Source organism: Ambystoma mexicanum, chromosome 4q (genome assembly GCF_040938575.1).
Source record: "Ambystoma mexicanum isolate Mex_15411 chromosome 4q, UKY_AmexF1_1, whole genome shotgun sequence".
NCBI lineage: Eukaryota > Metazoa > Chordata > Amphibia > Caudata > Ambystomatidae > Ambystoma > Ambystoma mexicanum.
In genome coordinates this window covers 230,967,268-230,986,949 of record NC_090928.1, presented here as the reverse complement: position 1 = coordinate 230,986,949, position 19,682 = coordinate 230,967,268, and the positions used below count along the sequence as shown (strand labels likewise).

General features: G+C 44.1%; 1 protein-coding gene across 1 annotated transcript in view; it reads left to right on the top strand.

The window, feature by feature from the left end:
* REV3L (REV3 like, DNA directed polymerase zeta catalytic subunit) overlaps positions 1–17,884 on the top strand; it is a 1,615,620-nt gene extending 1,597,736 nt beyond the window's left edge. The window contains exon 32 of the mRNA XM_069607775.1: positions 16,815–17,884. Within this exon, the coding sequence (XP_069463876.1) occupies positions 16,815–16,955 (141 nt within the window). The 3' untranslated portion in view covers positions 16,956–17,884. The remainder of the gene's footprint in view (positions 1–16,814) is intronic.
* Positions 17,885–19,682: the final 1,798 nt, after the last annotated feature.

Sequence of the window (19,682 nt, the reverse complement as noted above, 5' to 3'; positions counted from 1 at the left end):
AACACACCCTGGGGAGGCAGCTCCTTCTGCATAGTCCATTTCTCTCCCAAGCTCGGGACAATGTTCTTTACCATAATGGAGATTATGAAAAAGCGCAGGGTTGCAAGGCTGGGGGGTGAGGGTGGAGGGCAAAGCGCACTACGCTTGGGGTACACTGGAGATGCTTCCCCTGATACCCACAGTACTCTAAGTCCCTTGAAATGAAATTCGTCTATACACTGCACAATGTGCAAGGGCCGCTGTTATTCAAGCGACACAAGACTAGTAATTTGCAAAAAGTAAACTTAACGAGTCCCAAGAAAAGGTCATCTTACACCCTTTAAGAATTTGATTGTTTTTGTTTTTATGTCGGGATGGTGGACATCATTTTTCTTTGCGATCTTACAGTTCCATGTTGTTGTCGGGAGCTAAAGTGAGCGATCACGAAGGAAACATTTAAGAATTTTGAGAGTTCACGAGCATGAACGAAACAAACTCCAATACTCGAACTGCCATTTCTCTGCCGCGGTAATCCACTGCAGTGTGTTTCAATGTAAAGTCCACATTGTAATGTCATAATTTTAGAACGCCACCTCTCCAACATTAACATTGGGAGCTATGTGGAATTGTACATGCATGTTAACTCTCTGCATATGTTTAAAGTAGACTTTACCACTCACATGGAGTAGTGATATTGTTTACGTGTGTCGCTCCTAAATATATTTAACTTCTCTTGAAATATTTGATGCAATACATATTGCATAAATGCATGTATTTTAATGCTGAGATAGACGGGCTTGTACCGCTATCGGTGGGTATGTTGCTGTTCTTGGAGTAACACTGTTCAAGATCAGTTCATCACCTTAAAGAGTGGCTAAATGTTTGAGGTCATACGAATGACATAAGTGTAGATCTGAAATTGTTGATTCTCTGACCTGAGTCACAGCAGCAAACTGGTAATTGTTACTAAAAATGAAGAGCAGAAGCAGACGAACATAACCAGGCCTGTTTGGGTTTGTCAACTCATAGTCCCGACTCCCGCTGCTCAGCCCATGACGCATGCATGAGATCACAGGTCGTGGGAGGGGGGCGCCAACGATGCTTCCCGCCTGGGGTGCAATCTGTTGTAAGACCGGCCTTGTCGATTCGGCACACACGCGGTGCCGGACCACTCTGTTAAAGGTATCATATCTTTGTTTCAAAGTTCAGTCACTCATCTGCCGTTCAACTTCACTCGCGTTGGTTATCACGCGCCTTTCAAACAATGTTCGTTCCAGCGCTCGTCTGTGTTGAAGCCGCTTGCAACCTTGGCTTCAACTCGGACCGTTCCTGTATAGGTCTCGCCAACTCACCGGCTGTGTTGATTTCACTGTCCCTGCTCTGCTGTTGGAGCCAAGGATAGTACCACGGCAGCTGGCAATTCTCCCTGCCTTGATTATAGGCACGGGAGAACCCCGGGTACCTCCAACACACAATACAGGATTCTTCAGCTGGGTTTCCTGGATTTACATTTTCTATTCCTGAGGTTTCATGAAAGTAACGGTTCCTTGTCGAAAAGGTCAAGGGAACTTTCCTCCTTGCAATCCCCTTCTGTTTCGCCGTTTTTCTCCTCTTGTTAAACTGCCATCTTTGTGTGCTTTGCCTCGCTCAGAGTGTGCTCTCGTGCTTCGCCTTTTATCCGTGCGAGCGATGTGTAATGGAAGTAAGGTTTGTGTGATAGTCAGTAATTGCCTGACCTGTTGTATGGAGACACGTCAGGTGTACGACTCGGGTGTTTGTCAATTTTCTCTCATAGCGGGCTGTCCGTGAGAAAGGGTCAGTGTTGTGAAGGGGGGTGGTTGCGTTCCTAAATATCCTACCTGATAGGGTGGGGTAAAGGTGTTACAGCAAAGGGGATACCGTGTCTCGCCATCCGGTGTCCCACTCCCCGAAGACCCCTCACCCGGGTGATCCTCCCACACTGGTCCACCTCCAGGAACTCGATCCAAAAGTGATGGCCGTGTCCTGGCCACCTGGATGACAGATCCCCGGGGACTAGTGGGTGAGACACCTTCTGGTTTCTCACAGCCAGAGTTCAAGTGATAGACAAACTGTGATGCCGGTTGAAAGCCATGGCTCCCAATCAGCTGCTTAAGGACCGCATACCAGATCCAGTTTCCCCTTAAACAAGTAGACCATTTGTACATGCATCTGTGTTTATGTAGTTTTCTCTGTGATGTTCTTGGCAACAAACCTGAAACTTCAACTACTTTTTTTTTTGTTATCAATCTTTTAATCTGCAATGCTCAGGGTTGATATTTGTTGATGTGCAACTATTTTACTTTTACCAATTTTAACGCATGCATTTTTATGCCCCACTCTCCAATAGCCTTACACATGATACTTTTTGATTTAAATAGATTTTTTCTTTGTCTAGATCTTTTTATTGGGTTTATTCAAAATATAAAAAGTAAGCCTTGCAAAACTTTGCATAGCATTCCACATTGCTCAAAGAGACTCGTTGATAAAACTGCAAGAATAGAGAGGAAAACAAAGGTGGTTATAGCAGATTGGAAGATGGGAAAAGCAAAGAAGAAGAAAGGGAAAAAGGAAATTCAAATAAGGTGACTGGTCAACACGAGAAGTAATCCAGACAACCCAGTATGTGTTCCAACTTCTGGAGGTCATGATCCCATTATGCATATATCTATGGGCTGTCCAACATTCATTGGTCACATTAAACAGAGCAGCAACCTTCTAGGACCAGTTGAAATTCCACCTAGGAAACCATAGTATTTTTCAGTCGGGAAGGTCACCATAAATCAGTTACAATGCGTCAAACGAGTGGTTCATGTCAGATAGCATATATGTGGATCCCTCCCCTTAATGTTTAACAAGACCAGTAAAGAGTCTTAGACCCCCAGAAATGTACCACAGCTTTCCTTCAGGGTGAAAGAAACCTTGTCCATGGCAACAATCGGCCAGGTTTTTTAACACCAGATATGAATTGGAAGAGAATCTACTTCCTGTCAATATTGTGCGATGGATATGTGATCCTCTAACAAGCGATTGGTGAGGTTCTGTCCCATAGCAGAATCAAAGGTATAGGTGTGGATCACATTCCTCTAGAATGTCTTTACAATGGCCCTGGTTTCTCCCTTAGTGAGTTTATCCCTGCCACTCTTGTGAGTGATCCTCCCTCTCAAGTTCTTTTTAGGATATCAGGGGTCCTTGACCATTGCCTGGTGATCTACGGCCTTCGCTGCACTCTTGAAATTAGGAGAAGGTTTGTAGGCTTTCTAACCTTGCCGTACCACCCAAGCATTAAGGTTTCTAAGGGGCCTAGGGAAAACTGTATTCGCCCTCTGGGAAAGCCACCCTGCATCTCCTACGGGTCTCCCATGCCACCCTTTACCTTGTTGAGGGCTCTGACACGTTGCCGGGGCTTCCTGGGATGGTGGGCACTCCCTAAGGCTTCACTTGTGTCTTGTCTGCCCTCTGGCTGTGCAACAGCATCCTCAGCTGCCTTCTTTCCTTCTCTTCTCGGTGCTACTGGACACCTGTCTGCTCCTGCAGACCTTCCGATCATCCAACGCAGCGGAGTGCCAGCATCCTTGGAGTTCTCCCTCCCCTGATCGGCGACGCAGGTTCTCATCTCCTGCGTCTAGTCTGCAGCACACCTGCCATCATCTGCGGCTGCCTGAGACACAGTGCTTAGTCCATTGTTCGTTTTTAAACCATGTGGCCAGCAGTGTCTGGGTCCATTGTAGAAGTCCTTTGTCACTTTTGCATGCTTCATCTTCATTGCTCTGCGGGGTCAATTGTCAGAGTACTTGGATTACCTGTGTTCTTGATGTTCTTCTTTGTCTCAGTACTTTCCAGAACCTTGAAGAAGTGTACTTTAGAACTGTACATAGGTCTACTGTCTACAAAGAGGTTAGCAGAAGGAGAGGCTAGAGTATGTGGGTGTGTGATGTTCTCATAAGGGCTGTACCCTAGATGGTCATCCTTCTCCCTAAGGGGGGGATGGGGGCGTCCCTCCCCATGAGATCCTCCTGCAATATACCACCCCAGGGGGACTAAAGGGTAGTGGCCTCACCTCCCTGGCCTCATGGGTAAGGGCTCCCCCTCGGGGAGAAGTGACGACATCCTGTGATTCGTCACAGTAAGTTTAACATTCAGGTCATTCAAGTCATGGAATTTGCAAATTTGATATACAACATGCTTCTTTAGTGCCAAGGCCATTGAGGTCACAAGCACCCTGCCCCGTTTTGATGTACATCTATATAACCCAGCGGTGCAACTGTACATATTTTAACCTGTTAGGTTCTGTCAGTCCAAAATGTTGTTTTCAGGACCCAACTAGGGACTCCACATTTTTGTACAATTGCCACCTATTGCACAGCCTCTTTCCTGATTTTGGAATCCACAACCTTATCATGCCAGATGTAAAGTCAGGGTTTCCTAGTACAAGCATAAGTGGTGATGGGAATGAGGTGTATTTATATTTGAATATCAGGGCATTGCATAGTTCCTGTGCTGTAACTGCCACCCCCGTGAACATGCAGAGCACAGCATAGCAGATGTGTTAAGCCTAACTGTGTGCTTCAATATTGTCAAAGTAAAGTCTTCCATTACAACCCACAGTTGTTTTCCCTGTGACTCATGGAGCCATTCAGATCAACCTTCCAAGTTGGATCATAGCTGCATGGCTCACTTTGTTCGGGATTGGGAGCCTACCCTACCCCTAACTGCTACCATGAAACCGTAGGTCTTTTATAGTCCCTAAGAAAATGAAATGACTGTCTGGATTGTATTTGAAAATCTCAGGGGTAGTCTAACCTATAAAAGCTTGCAGTGTATATACCTATGTAGGAAACTTATTTTAATGCTGGCAATTCTTCCGAATCACACAGTGTGAAAATCACATTTATAAAGAGAGTCAAATGAGTTAGCAAGTTCTATTCTATGGGGACTGGCTGACAGTTTAAAAGGAATCTTCTTTTAACTTATTAATTACAGTAGCAGATTCTGCAATATAGTCTCCCTGAGATTTCTCCTAAGTGATTTTATCAACAGCGACAGCTCCTGAAAAAATAAAAGGTAATGAATTTTGGCTGGAAGAGAATTACATGGGTCAGCCATCATACAAAGGTTGTCGTCCTAAAACAATGCCATCTTGTGCATTTTACCTCTTCTCTCCACACCCCAAATGTTAATATTCACCCTGATTTTCATAGCCAGTGTCCTAAAATAGATTCCTTCAGTAAGGCTCTAACCACTTCAATGATCTTAGGCAATATGAGATTCTCTGAATATCGCATTTGATGGTGGGGAACTAAATGATCTGCAGTGTAAAGTGTAGTGCAACAATCCACCAATGCTTGCTTCTTCGGGGCTTCCACAGAGTGGACTGCCACAGCGAATCCTTGACGCAACAGACGTGGTTGCAGGATTTAATCCATTTCAGTTTCTGCGAAGAGGCGATTTGGGTCATCTATGTTGTAATAATACTGTTTTGTCTGTGGAAGAGCTGTTTTGACATTGTCACCTCGCAACAGCTGCGGTTTACCCCTGGCCATCCTATGTTGGTGGTATATTCGGGACGTGGAGAAATTTTTTGTGCATTTTCTCCAAATACCTCTGTTTTTCTACCTCTTTATAAGTTCAACGGTTTTTCTAAGACCCTGGTCAGGCTCAGAATTTCACCTCTAAAGGCAGATTGTGCAACTTCTCATGTTGTCTCCCCAAGACGTCTGCCTGTGAGTGTTAATTGGATCGTACTGGTCATTAATTAATATGATCTCACCACATAAGAGTGTCTCACAGGAGAGCATCAATTAGTCTCTATCTGTGCCTAAACTCGCGTACAAGGGTCAAAGGAAGTAAAATTAAGACTGGAGTATGGTCCGAGATGACTTTGTGACCATTTTCAGACCCAGTTGTGTGAGAGTCCCTGCAATGAGAAGAAGCAGTTTCTGTGTATGTGTGGGAAATTAATATTGTGCCTCTTGCCTGGTTGTAAGTGTGACCAAGCATCCATGAGAGCCAAATCCTGCATACGTTTCTGTGGGGTATCACATTGTGGGATTGCTGGACTAGCGTTCAAGCAGTTCGTGGATATACAGCTGCATTTCTGTCCCCTTCCCCCACCAACAATTTTCTTTTCTTCGGGAAACCAAACATTATACAAAACACCCTTGTAAGGAATTTATCTTGACCCTCATTAATACCATGTACAGGAAAAATAGTAACCCAGTCCACTGCCCAATTGATGCCATCAACCAGTCCTTCAAGTCCCAAGACGTCTCCCACTTGCAGGTAAACGTGGAGTGTCCCAAGAATGGCAACTACCCTTTTCTCAATGGAAGAGGAAAATGATTGTGCTGACATCTTGGATCATAAACCATGCTCCTCCTCACATTTGATACACGTCTATTGAAGGAGTGCTATTTCACTCCTTTGTCCAATAAACCTTTCACACTAAGACCATTGTGTGGGAAATTTAGGCTCTGTATGTTCAGGGAGACCCCCGTAAAGGGAGGTAATATGAGAGTGTCATTGTTCAGGTCAGTATGTCGTAAACGGAACCCACCGCTATGGCATTTCTCGCATCCTCTTTCCCAGCCAACGTATTTGTGGTTTGAAAACACAGTAGGTCCTGAGCCCTTTATAAACCTGTTGAGAAAAGGGAGCAAAACCAGTGCAGAGCTGGGACAGTGGGAAAGAGTGCAGAGGCAGACTACAGATAGACCTTTGAGGGGAAAGAAAATAAGTAATGCATCCCTACTGGTTGCTCCTGAGCAAATTACATCCAATGCATAACATATAACAAATAAGGGCTCACCCGCCAAACTTTGCCACTTTATAGTAATAATGGAGCGCTGAAAAGGTGGGTCTCCTTCGCTATGAAAAATGAGCTAGAAAACGTGATTAAACCTAACCAAACATGTTGCCACCTTAGAGCCTTTGAGAGTTGCATGAAATGAGAATAAGCTACCTATGTTGCTTGCTGGTGGTAGATGTTATTGCCTTGCATCGTTCAGGTTTTGGATCTTGAACGGCAGCTTTTGTGGACATACCAGGAATGTTCTCAGCCATTGTACCATCTAAGTTGTGACTGAAGTTAAGTTTGAAAGGGAAGTTACATTTATTAAGAACTCAATCTTTATGTTCATTGGCTTTTATACTGCGCACATCACCACCTTAGTAGTCTTAAAGCGTCAAAACCTTGTCCGTATGACATAGACTGGGGATTGGTGTCAAGTCCTGTCATCAATGAAGACCCGCAGGAGGAAGATCCCAAAAAATGCGGACTTCATAATCTTTAAAATAATTGTATCCCGTTTTCTTCTGTGCCGTCATTTTATCCTTACGATTAAACAAATGCATAGATAAGTGTATATGGCATGAGGCCCTTTCTCTTCTGAAAGGCAGAGTAGCCACAATAAATGTGGTCCATGTTGCGATGGAGTTCTGAAATCTGGCCTGGTGGACAGATTTTATGATTTTAGTTATGGTGAACAGCAATGAGAGCAGTCAAGGCTTTGTCTCAGGAGAGTGTGAGCGTGGTCAATTGCCCTGAATCATTCCACACAAAATGGCACACACAAATTCAGCTTAGACAGTCAGTTATAACAATAGTTATTTATTTGGGCCTTTAGAATACACTGAAAAAGGAAATTAGCAAATTTTATTATCACACAATACTCCACAATATAAATATATACAATCACCATTATGGCCACTTAATATACATTATCTTAACCAGGGAATGCAGGTAAGTAATGCAGGTGCAGTAAAATGATGGGAACCAGTCACAAGTACAATATCCCTTTCTTTAGAAGTCCAGCCCTAAGATGTATGGGGCCTAGTGGCCAGAAGGCACAGGTTTCAATACAAGTTCCACAAGAGTATGAGTTCTCTTAAAAGGATGCAATAATATGATGGTGATTAGTGTCACACAAATTAAAAGTTCAACAGCAATTTACCAGAAGACGGGTAAGCTCTGCCCTCTTCCAGAGGCGTAGACGGGGTAGGGCCTGAGTGGGCAAGGCCCACCCAAAATCTGTAAATGCCCACTCAGCAACGCTGTGTGGGCATTTACAGATGTTAATGTCATTGTGGTGGGCCCAACTACATTAGCTTCAGGCCCCACTTGTTAGACAATCCTGGCTACGCCTCTACTCTCTTCCAGACCGAAGGCTAACCCAGGGGCAAGATACTCAACCCTGGTTCGGTGACCAGAGGTGAGTAAGAGGGAGATAGGAGATTAAGGGATTAGTTCCCAATGGTATCCAATGCAGGACAGGGAAGGGGGCTGGGTGGTGGGAACAGGGGCACAGGCACAGCACAGTTCTGCTTACTCCGAAACCGCTCCTCAACTGCGATTTTCCCACGGATCACAATGGATCGACTGGGGTTTGATGGGAGGATAGTCTTTCATCCATTGTTCCTGTGAAAGGTTCCCAGGGTTTGACGGTTCGAGGATTCTTCTGGTCCGGTTCAACTGCAATAAACAATCGCTGTTGGCGAAGACATGCACAATCCAAAGATGCAGATCTCTTTAGGACATTTCAGACATTTATCATGATGGAATAAGGCGAGTTCCAGCAACGATCATCATTTGCAGACGACAGGCGTCCTTCCAGTCACAATCACAGAAGCGGCTCCAGAACAGGTTGCCTTAAAGATGGGAATCTGGTATTCAGGGAGATGGCAACTTGTGCCACAACCTGGTGACCACCAAAGTTCCGGACTTGAACGCAGAAAGATGACGGTTCTAGAAAGGTAGCTCACAAGAGAGCTGGTCAGTCCGTGGACACTTCGAAAGGCTCGAAAGGGCTGGGTCCGCGGGACGGCGTTGAAACTCCTTTGTCCCACTAGTCCATGGGCTGAAGCACCACAGAGCATCTTCAGAGGAGCAGGGCTTCAGTGGGCCAGACACTGGAGGGGAAACTGGGCCATTTCATGAATCGTCTTTGGGTCAAGAATGGGCTGCTCTTCTTTGAGGGATTCTTGGCTCCAAAATAGACCTGAAGAATAGCTGCAGTCGTCCTCTTAACCAAAATCCGAGCTGGAAGCAAGTGCAAGCCCACCAATGTTAAGGATCTGCACCATTCAAACAGCCAGTAGTTGTCCTTTCAGGGACAACTACTGGTTTCACATCCTTCCCAATAGCAGACTTTCTGGCACCAGGGATGTGAACTGGGACTAGACAAACTTCAATATCTCGTGGCACAGCCTTTTCAGGGCACTGGTCACGTTTAGTAGCCCTACCTGGTAAAAACCATTGTACATACCAGAAAATAAGGCAAAAACGGTACAAACGTAACTGCTGCCACCGGCTTGTCTTTTCGCACAAGTAGCCCAAATCACATGTATAAAAACCTTGAAACGATACAAAAGTATCCCGATTGCACTGCACTTGTAAGGTGCTCTTTGCAGCTGTAAAAATACACAGTCTGAAGGACTGATTAGTTTGCCCACAACAAATGAGCAAAAGGCAACGGAAACGAAGCTGAAGGCTTTACTTCGCTTCAAAAAGTCAGGACAGGATAAAGAAACAGAGCAAAAAGTCTGGGTGAGTGAGGGCATCTGCCTGGAAAATGCTCTAGAAAAAAAGTTCCTTGAAGTGTTGTTCTAGCTGATCTGCAGTGACCGATGAGATGTCCCTTGACTAGTGCTGGAAATGGAAAAAATGTACTCTAGGAATGTCCTCCTCCTGAGGAAAGGGTGGGGGTGGAACCGCGGGGGTGGCCACGGGGCGTGGTCCAGGGCAGGGTACGAAACCCCAATCTCTTCCTCGAATTCAAGCAATACAATTTGCTTAAAAGCAAAGAGCACTTTGGGAACAAAAGAATGCACACAATGACATGTATTTATTTATATACAGGAGGAACAATGCTCTTTTGATCACAAAACCTAACGTACAATAGATATGAAATCAGATTTGACTTACAATGGGGTGAGTTTTAGGGGCATTCTGACCAGATTGTGGAAGGGGTAGTAAATGGAACAGTCACTGGGGACAATACATAAGTGGACAAATATAGATTAAGGACAACCAACATACGACATTTTTAAGTGCAGGTATGCGGTACGGCCAGCTGTGCTCAGGATTTGATCATGACGTGAAGTGATGGAGTGGAGGCAGAAGTAGTGAGGGACCAAGGCAGTTTAGAGGCAAGGGAAAAATGTTAGGTAGCAGGCAGATGAGAGGTAGGTTGAGAGGGTAACTTGGAGGCGAGGAGGTAGGCTTTTAGTTTGGTTTTGAACAAATCAGTGTGGATTGTTTCTCGGGTGTCCGAGGAAGAGAATTCCATGCAAGTGGAGCAAGAAGAGAGAAAGAGTGGAAGCGAGAGGAAGCACAGGCAGGGCGAGGAGCAAGAAGGGTTGTTGAGGAGGCAGAGTGGGGATCACAAGAAGGCTTGTAGGAGTTGGATAGAGGAGGATAGATACAGTGGTGCCTTACCGTGGATAGATTTGTGAACCAGGAGAAGACATTTAAATCTGCATCGTTTGCCAATCAAGCCTGGTGACGGTACGAGGAAGTAGGTGTGAAGTGAGGGAGTCCAGAGAGTCATGATAGCAAAGTTAATGATCTTGTTGAGAGGACAGAAAACATAGTTGAGGAGACCAAAGGGAATGCTGACACAGTAGTCCAGTTTTTAGAAGACCAGGGTGGTTAAGAGATGCTTGGTGGTGTTGAAAGGGAGGAGGTGCCTGGTTTTCCTAATATTTAGGCGGTTGAGGGGAGCTGCTGTTCCAGTTTTGGAGATGAAAGTAGAGAACGTGTGAGAAGGGTCATAGATGACGCTGAGGTTTCTAGCTGAATAAGAGTAGCAGGGGGTGTCATGTGGGAACTGGATACGCAGAGTACGAGATGAGAGCTCTTGGCCGGGAAGAAAAGCACCTCTGTTTTGGTAGAGTTCAACAACAGCGAGTGCAAAGCCGTCCAATATTTAATGGCAGAAGGAAAGTTGGAAATTTTGATAGAGAGATCAGAGGAGAGTTCAGGAAAAGAGAAGATGATTTGGGTGTTAGCGAAAAGTTGGTACGAGAACCCAAAGGAGGAGATTAGTCCCTCAAGAGCAGTGGTGTAGAATGTAAAGAGGAGCAGACCCAAGACACGACAGGGCATTGTGGAACACCAACAGTTAGAGGAGTGAGTTGGGAAGTGTTGTTGCTCCAGGAGATGGAACTTTGGCAAGGTCGGATTCAATCCAGGCAAGGGCTCAATCACGAATCCCAAGAAGAAAGAGTATTGGGGAGATCAGAGTGATCGACAGTGTCAAAGACAGCAGACAGGTCAAGGAGAATTAGGATAGAGGATAAGTGGGAGTTCTTAGCAGAGGTGATAAAGTTGGACACATTCATGAGCAGTTTTCGTGGAGAGACGGGAGCCGAAACCTGCTTGTAGGGGGTGGGGGGTCTCGAAAGTTGTGGATGTCCACGAAATTGGTAAGAGAGATGAACATAACCCTTTCAAGCACTTTAGAGTAGTCCGGACGGAGAGATAAAGGGCGAATGTTAGACGGTGGGCTCGGGTCAGCACCTTGCTTTTTTAGGAGAGGGGTGACTGTGACTGTTTTGAAAACCGAGAACACAAGCAGAGTCGAAGGGCAGGTTGAAGAGTTAAGTGATGTGAGAGGCCACTTAGGGGGCAATAGGCATGACTAGCTGAGGAGAAAAAGGGTCTGACGGGGGCACAAGAGGGAGGGTTAGCCTTCGTCAGTAGAGATAGCACTTGGACAGTATTAATGTGACTAAAGTGGGGGATGGAGGCAGTGGATGATGGTAGAGTAGCCGGAGAGTAAAATGTACGAACAGTGAGTGTGAGGAAGGTCCGAGAGTCTCTCTAATTGTGTACATTTCTTCAGCAAATTATTCAGCTAGGCCATTCGCTTTGAGAAGTGGAGTTGATGGCCATAAACTTGGGAGGAACAAGGAGTGAGTTTAGGGTGCCTTGTAGCCAGCAAGGATGATTGGAGTGAGTCATGAGGGTTAGGTAGAATTCCCTTTTCACTCTATCAAGAGTGGACTTGAGAGAGTTAAGGGCAGAGAGGTAGAGTTGCAGGTCTTCATGCGAGTTGGTACGCCTCCATTTGTGCAGCAGCCAACCCATGGCTGGGCAGAGAGCTCGTATGAATGGGGCGACCCATGGTTGAGATTTTATATTTGAAATATGTCTGACAGTGATTCAGCAAGAAACCCTTTGAGGGAGCAATGAAAGTTGGGATCTACGCTTTTCATTGCATCTCACCATTAAATTAAAAAATCTTCTAATTCTAAGACCTATCCCAATTTGAACAGTTTCTGAATGGCTTGTGAGGCCTTGGCTGTTTCTGTACTGAGTACACTCTCAGTCTCCGGTGCTGGTTTTCTGAACTGCCGGTTACTCGTAAGTGACGGCTCAGCTCGGGAACAGCCCAGGGAGTTTCCTGGACTATCCCTGTTCCTTGGGATGGCGCATAGTTCTGACAGTACTCCAGCAAGACCAACTTTGCCAGACCTCTGTTCTGTCTTGTCTGGGCCATTTCCTACCCTAAACCAGACATTATTTCTTCAGCCCTGTTTTCAGTATCGCTTTTGCTTCTCACAGATGTCCATCTGTTGGGATTCCAGCAACCCTAGTTAGGAGTACTGCCTGATCATTAGCTTGATCGGTAAGTGCAGAATCTGTAACCCTCACCATGAATTCCACTTGCAGGATGAGGTAGTCTGTGGCAGTTCTGGCCCAATCTGCATGAATACGGTATATTTCTTGCATCAGTGTTTTGAAACCAGTCTTGGGTATCTAGAGATCTACCTCCTCGGATGTTGTCAAGGAATTCCAAAGTATTGTGGCTTGCTTCTTCCCCCAATCTTGTCCTCAATGTCTTTGATTTTGCCATCATTTCGGTCCTTGCCCTTAGGTGCAGAACTCCTTTTCCATGAAGCTGAAAGATGTGTTGTAGGAAATGCTTTCACCAAATTAGGTAGGGCACAGTTGTGGCAGAGAAGCACACCTCACCAGGTATCTATGGAAATGGATTCTGTCAGGGTAGTATGGCTGACCCCCATTCCCAGAGAGAGCCTCTGAAAGAGCCCCCAAACATTGAGGCAGCAGATAACAATTATTGGTGGTTTGAGGAACAATGTGCAAGCAAGCCCCATAGTATGGGTATAGAACATCCAGTGAAAATAATCCCCTACAAGATACACAAACCCTGACTGAAGTAACTTACTAGCACTAAAGAAGACCACAACTGAGGTGACGACATTGTAAAGTCCAAGGAGGGAGGGCCTCTCATGGAGCTGATGACTGTAGGATTCAGCAACTACCACATCTACGCGTATGACAAGAACATCAGCTGATTTTACGTGATCTTAAAGTTGAGGAGGGGGGGCTGTAGCAGGAGTAAGATGTAATGGGTTCCCCAGGTGGGTTCAGGCAAACCCAATGTCCAGGTGGAGTCCACCCTAGTTGTAAGGGAAAAGCCCCAAACCCTCTCCATCAGCTATTTAATTAGTGAAACATCATCTTCCTCCCCCTCTCCAGCCCGTCTCACTTCCCAAAGCTCTCAAGGCCCCAGGTGTAGCCCCTCAATACCCACCAGTGAGCTATGCCTCCTAGATGCAGAAGACAGCTGAGCAGAGAGAAGTAAGAGCAGCGCCAACAGTCAACACAAGACACCATCCACCCAGGGACATCTTAAGCACTTGTGGGGGCACATGGCACAGCTGTCTTCTGGGTGCTCCACTGAAGAAAAGAAATTAAGGGATCCAGAATATCTTGTCGCACCCCCCTCGTTGCAATCACAATCCGTGGCTTGATATGCTCTCTCAGAGATCAAAATAAGCATGGGTACTCTCTTTAAGTCCCCTTACCCTTTTCATGCTTGCTGTAATAAGATTAATAGACAGGTAGCATTGCAAGGGCGCCATTGCCAGTCCGCGGTGAGGGTACTTGTAGCATATAGGTACAAGATACTTTTTATCAATGGATGCCACGAGGAAGGTTTACGGGCTATAGTACACATTCAGGTTTAGGAAAAGGTAACCATAACCCAGAATAGACAGAGGACTCAGATTAGCAGCCTCACAGAATGCAAAAGTGCACAAGCATTGACCGTGGAGACCAATTGTAGGCACGGAGAAGGCTACACATACCGTAGCATGGGTAGTGTATGCATATTAGAAGCTACCAGGAAGGTGTCCTTAACAGACAGATATTAGAAGAGGGATATGGTTTTAAAATTGTTGCCCAACAGAGAACAAAAACACGTGGCTGTGGTGTGCAGTATACAATGCTCACTATTGTTATAGAGGAAGCCTCATTATAGCCAGTGAAACCATGAGCCAGGCTGTTTTGACGATCGTATCCAACAATATCACTCTGAAGGGCTGACCATTTTGAAAGGTTTAGGAATTGGCCATTTTAACAGGGTCGGCAATATGAGTTTTAATTAGATTGGATCACACATTGGTTAATAAGTGAAGCTGAAATTTGTGCCTATTCTGCACATTCTGAAGTGTATCACTTTCTTTTGCAGTTCTTACCATGAGCAAAGTGCAATTATTTCTTAATGATTGACTTTCATGAGGTAAAATGATCGCATTTTTATAGAACTAACTTGGAAAGTACACAAATCACATAACTCAACGTGATTTTTAAAGAGAAAGCATTACTGAAGCATATTACCCAAAATGGGAATGATCCTATCTTTGTTGTCTCCATTATCAAGGGAAGTATACACGTACCAGCATAATAATTGATGTGATCACAAAAGATTTTATGTGGGTTTCTCTCTTTTTATTTCAAAGCGCTAAAGGCATCCAAATCACTGGCTTGTGGATTTGTATTTCTGATATGCAGAAGAACCTTTAAATTTTGCACACAACCTTTTTTTGTGTCAAATAAGCAGACCTTAAAATATGCTTGTCAGGGGCACACACTATCTCGTCCACTCTCTTCTGTTTAGAGCCCCTTCCACTCAAATGATCTACATACAAAGAAAGATCAAATAATGGGCTAAACAATGCCACCAGAATGTGTGAAGGCAAACCTTTTCACAGATGACGACACGGTACTGCCAGTGATCTAAGATGATTTGCCCAGGATCACTGTATGGCCTGCTGGCACAGCCTGGATACGATCATGAGCGCTTTGGTTCCACAGTCTTGAGTTTAGGTACTTAATCACCCCTCTGGACTAGTTTATGCTCTTCATTGTGTGAGCTACAAAGGTTTTACCACCATCCCTCTAAAACAACCAATTTCTAGACCTTCAACATTCTGATGCCATGCTAGTTTTATAGTAACAGTGCAGTTTATAGTTTATAGTGCAGGTACATTGGTGATAATAGTACCTATTGTGCTACAAAACAAAGAACACATACACCCAGGTTTATCAACTTCAGTTATAGGAAAGGCTGCACTGGCCTTGCTGGAATTTGGTATTGTAATCTTCCTTATGAATCTCTGCAATGAGTGCTTAACAAACTCAGCTATCTTCTGAACCATTGTGGCTCTCAGATTTATCAATATGCATTTTAGATATTGCACATGATCAATATAATCCCCATAGAAAGGTGAGAATGCTACAGGAGTTGTGCCGTACTGAACGCAAACTATTTATACTACAGTGAAAACAGAAAACCTTGCACGATTAGTTAATCACAGCAGGATGTACTTGTCAACAACAGTCTGGTAATAGGCTTAGAGCCTCAGCAGCATACCAGAAAATATCCTCCTGACATGTTCTCTTTAGGTTTTGTGAACAATGGGAACTAACTTCTTTAGATCAGGCAGCCTTCTGTGTGCCGCACCCCCACTGCCGCCCAACGTGGGGCCCAGGGCACATACCCTTTTTACCCTCCAATAAATATGCCTCTACATCCACCATTTGTGGCATTCCCACCTATAGAATCAGGGCTAAACACTGACCGGACTGCCAGGGGGCACCAACGCCAGCAAGTCTCTGCCGATAACTGATCTGGTGTGCCCCCTGAAAGGCCAGAGCAGAGTCAAGGTGTGCTCAGACCCAAAACCATCATTTTGCACCATCTGGTCTTCAGCTCCAGGGCTGTGGACGTCACACATACCCTATCAAGCCGAGGTTGCACCCCTTGAGCTGGTCGTGGTCTCCAATATCAGATCATTCAGAAGCCAGGGGAGTTTCAGGGGTTTATTGCCTCGGGCAACCGGAGCTTCAAGCAGCACATAGCCCCCCCCCCTCCCATGTTTGCTTTCTTAAGACGTGATTTTTAGCTTGGTTCTAAGAATTTTACTACAGTCAACTAATTTGTAGGAATTTTGTGAAACATTTTGTAAAGTATTGCACTTTGCTTTGAGGCCCAGTTGATTTTAATGCAGTTTATGTAAAAAAATTAGTCTACAGCAAGAAAGAAGATAAGTTAATGTCTCACTCTCCCAGTGACCTGCACCTCCCTCGATAACCTTGACTTTGACCCAGCCATTAGTGACTCCAATTTTCTGTATCCGTCACTTCACCATTCTTTTCCAGGTAGGCAGCCACACTTCTCATGGTAGGTTTCCACACCACGCTCAACAAGCAGTGACCCAAACGTTAAGACTCCAGCTAAGTATGTTTTTGGATGAACTCTGTTGTACAGTTATGCAATTTATTGAGGTAACGTGGAATCCTGTACTTTTAAGTGTCATAATTTGAAAGCATAAAGATGTGATGATGTGTGCATTAAACAAAGCGCTTACTCACCTGGACATATTTGGAAAATTCCTGATTACCTTTACCTGGTGTTATCTTAAAATGCATCATCTGCTTTTCGGACGGGACTGTTGTTCACAAGGCTCATCTGTTTCAATTATACAAAGATTTTCTTTCTTTTTAGATATGCAAAAATTGTACAGGTTGCCACGATCGCCAAATCCAGTGTGTCTCTCTGAACTGTCCGGTACTTTTCAAGCTCTCCAGCGTCAGTCGAGAACTGTCAAAAGCACCATACTACAGACAACTGCTCGACCAGTTTTAAAACGCATAAGTTAACTATTACAAGGTGCTATTTTATCCATTGTTTACCACACTAAAACTGTTGTGCATGGTGCTGTTGAATTTATATTGGTTATTTGTTTTTCATTAAAAATGTTGGTTTATTATTTGAACAATGCTAAACCGTTATGCTTCTTAAAATCAACACCTAACTGATCTATGGAAAACTCACTTATAATAATGTAAAAATTCCTTTTTTCATGTTTGTAACATAATATTTTATAATGTAGATGTTCGCAAAGTTGTGTGTACCATCTTGTAAATCCATTTGTAAGTAGATCTCTCTTCCTTCTGGAAGAAGCACTGAAAGCCTCTTTAAAAGACCATTAAAGTGTGGTTTTCTGGAACTGTCGGCATCAACATCATGTGTTGTCGATGAATGAAAACCCCTGCCCGTCTCCCTACCCCCTCCCTTTACTTTATAAGTTTGACTGCAAAATATTTTGTAAATAAACTTTTTTACTTTTCAAACAAGGGAGTAAAATAATGTGCAATCAATTTTATACAGATAATTTGAAAGCCACTTGGTATAGTTCCTCTGTTTGGCTTGAATCAGTCAATCTTTGGTTATTTTGATCAAACTGTGCAAACAGTAGTATTATGTGTAGCATTTGGAAAGATTATTTTCTAAAACGATTGTCTTGCTTAAGCTGTTAATGGGGCATTGTGAGGCAATGTGCAAAGACTTTTTGTTACAAAACTGTGGGACTGTTGCAATACTTTAAATATATAAGAAATTTTATTCCAATTTTGCTTGTTTTGTATAGACATTTCTATTGCTTCTAAATACGCTTAAAATATTGTTTTTCTCTTATGTACAGTTAAATCATATTTGCCATCCTCGAACACAAAATGTGTATTTAGAATATTTGTATAACTGTATAAAATAAAAAATGAATTATGTGGTCAGTGTATTGTTTTCTAAGCTGGAAATCATTTTGTTTGGAAAATTAATAATAAACCATACAAAAATGAAATAAAATATGGTATGGTAAATGACTGAATTGTTTTAAGATTATATCAAAATGTATGTATCTTAGGTTCTCATTAAGTGTGTGTGTGTGTGTGTGTGTGTGTTTTTTTTTTCTGGGATCTACTTTAGATTCACATGTGTATCGTATGCCATGTAGTGGTTTGTCTGGATTTATACAGTATGTTTACTGAAACTAAAAGGTAGCATCAACTTGAATATGTATGTTTGCATTGGATTATTAAAAAACAAAAAGTATGCACCATTGTGTTACAAGTTCAGTGATGGGTATCGGAGGAGCTGGGATGGTTTAGGGGGCAGGAGAGGGTGGGAGCTACAAGGGGGAAATGCAGGTTTCTTCTTTAAAGTGTAGGGTCTTCACATTATTCGTGTAGTGTATCATGGAGGGGGCCAGGTGTGTACTGTAACATTAGCCCTGCTTTACATTTGCAGGTTTCTGAGACGAAAACGGTTTTGTAATTTCCCGATTTCTGAAGGTCGCACGTATAAAAGACACATTTTTTTAAGTCAATTTTGCACAGCCCTCAAAGCGGGAAAAGGACATGGCTGTATTTAAAAAATAAATAAATAAATAATTTGGGTGTTTCAACTCCCAATCCTCCATTTGCCCCTCCTCGACCTGCATACACACGTTTTTGTGCACAGTCGCACACACAGTCATACACTTAGCCTCACTCCTGTGGCCCGTCCTCGCCATCTCTCCCGCCTGCCAGCCCCTGCGCGCACTCGTGTGTGGCAGGGGCGTGACATTTTTGATTTACAAAAACGACTCTGTGTGGTTACAGAGCAGTCTTTCTAAATCAATTATTTTTCGTGCCTGGAAAAAAAAAATGTCATTTGATCGAAAACCACGAAATCAGATACTTGGGTGTATGGGTTGAGACTAAGGGTATTCTCGGGGCCGGGTCCAACCAACTGCTCTTTGATGCAGGCTCTGAGGAGGAACATGGTGAACCGCCCAACTCTCCATCCCATTCCTAGCCTTGTGTGTATGGCCACTCTGACAGTGCTTAGCGGCAAAGGAAGAATCCATCTTATAGGACCAAGATAGAGCACTAGGCAGTGATCCAAACTACTCACGATCCAATACCAATAAACAAGCTTGATGTAACGAGAGAAAAGGGTTCACATGTGTTATTCCCTCGCACATCAAAACACTGAAATCTTATGGAAGGAAGAGAGAGTGAGACAGCAGGCCTTGCAAGCAGCTGCAGAATCATGGTCTGCTCACAAAACAATTCCAGTATGGGGGCGCATTTAATGTAGCATGCCACAAAGCATTCCGCTAGCCATATACTGTCACCTGGGAAATCAGTATGTGCAATACCGAATTACAGGACTCGCTTACGTAGCAAAAACAGCTGATTGAACCTAAGCAATTAAACATTCCTGGGCCCAATCCAGCAGAATGATAAAAAGGGAGCAGAGCCATTTGAAATTGCAGGCATTAGGAGTACATAAGTGTTGTTTGAGAACTTAGCTGTGCAGCGAGTAAGTGAAGGAGAAACAAAAACATGGCGCGGAGGGGGGGCAAAGAGTGGAGAGGAGAAGTGGAGAATGCAGCTAGGAAATTAGAGAAACAGGTCCAAGAGGAGGTCACGGATGAGTAGAGAAGAAGAGAGCATGAAGGAGACGGCGATGAAAGAGTGGAGCAGGAGGGGAGGTGGAAGAGAAGCAGTCATTACGCCCCCCAAATCCCTCAAAACCCAGAGGCACTTA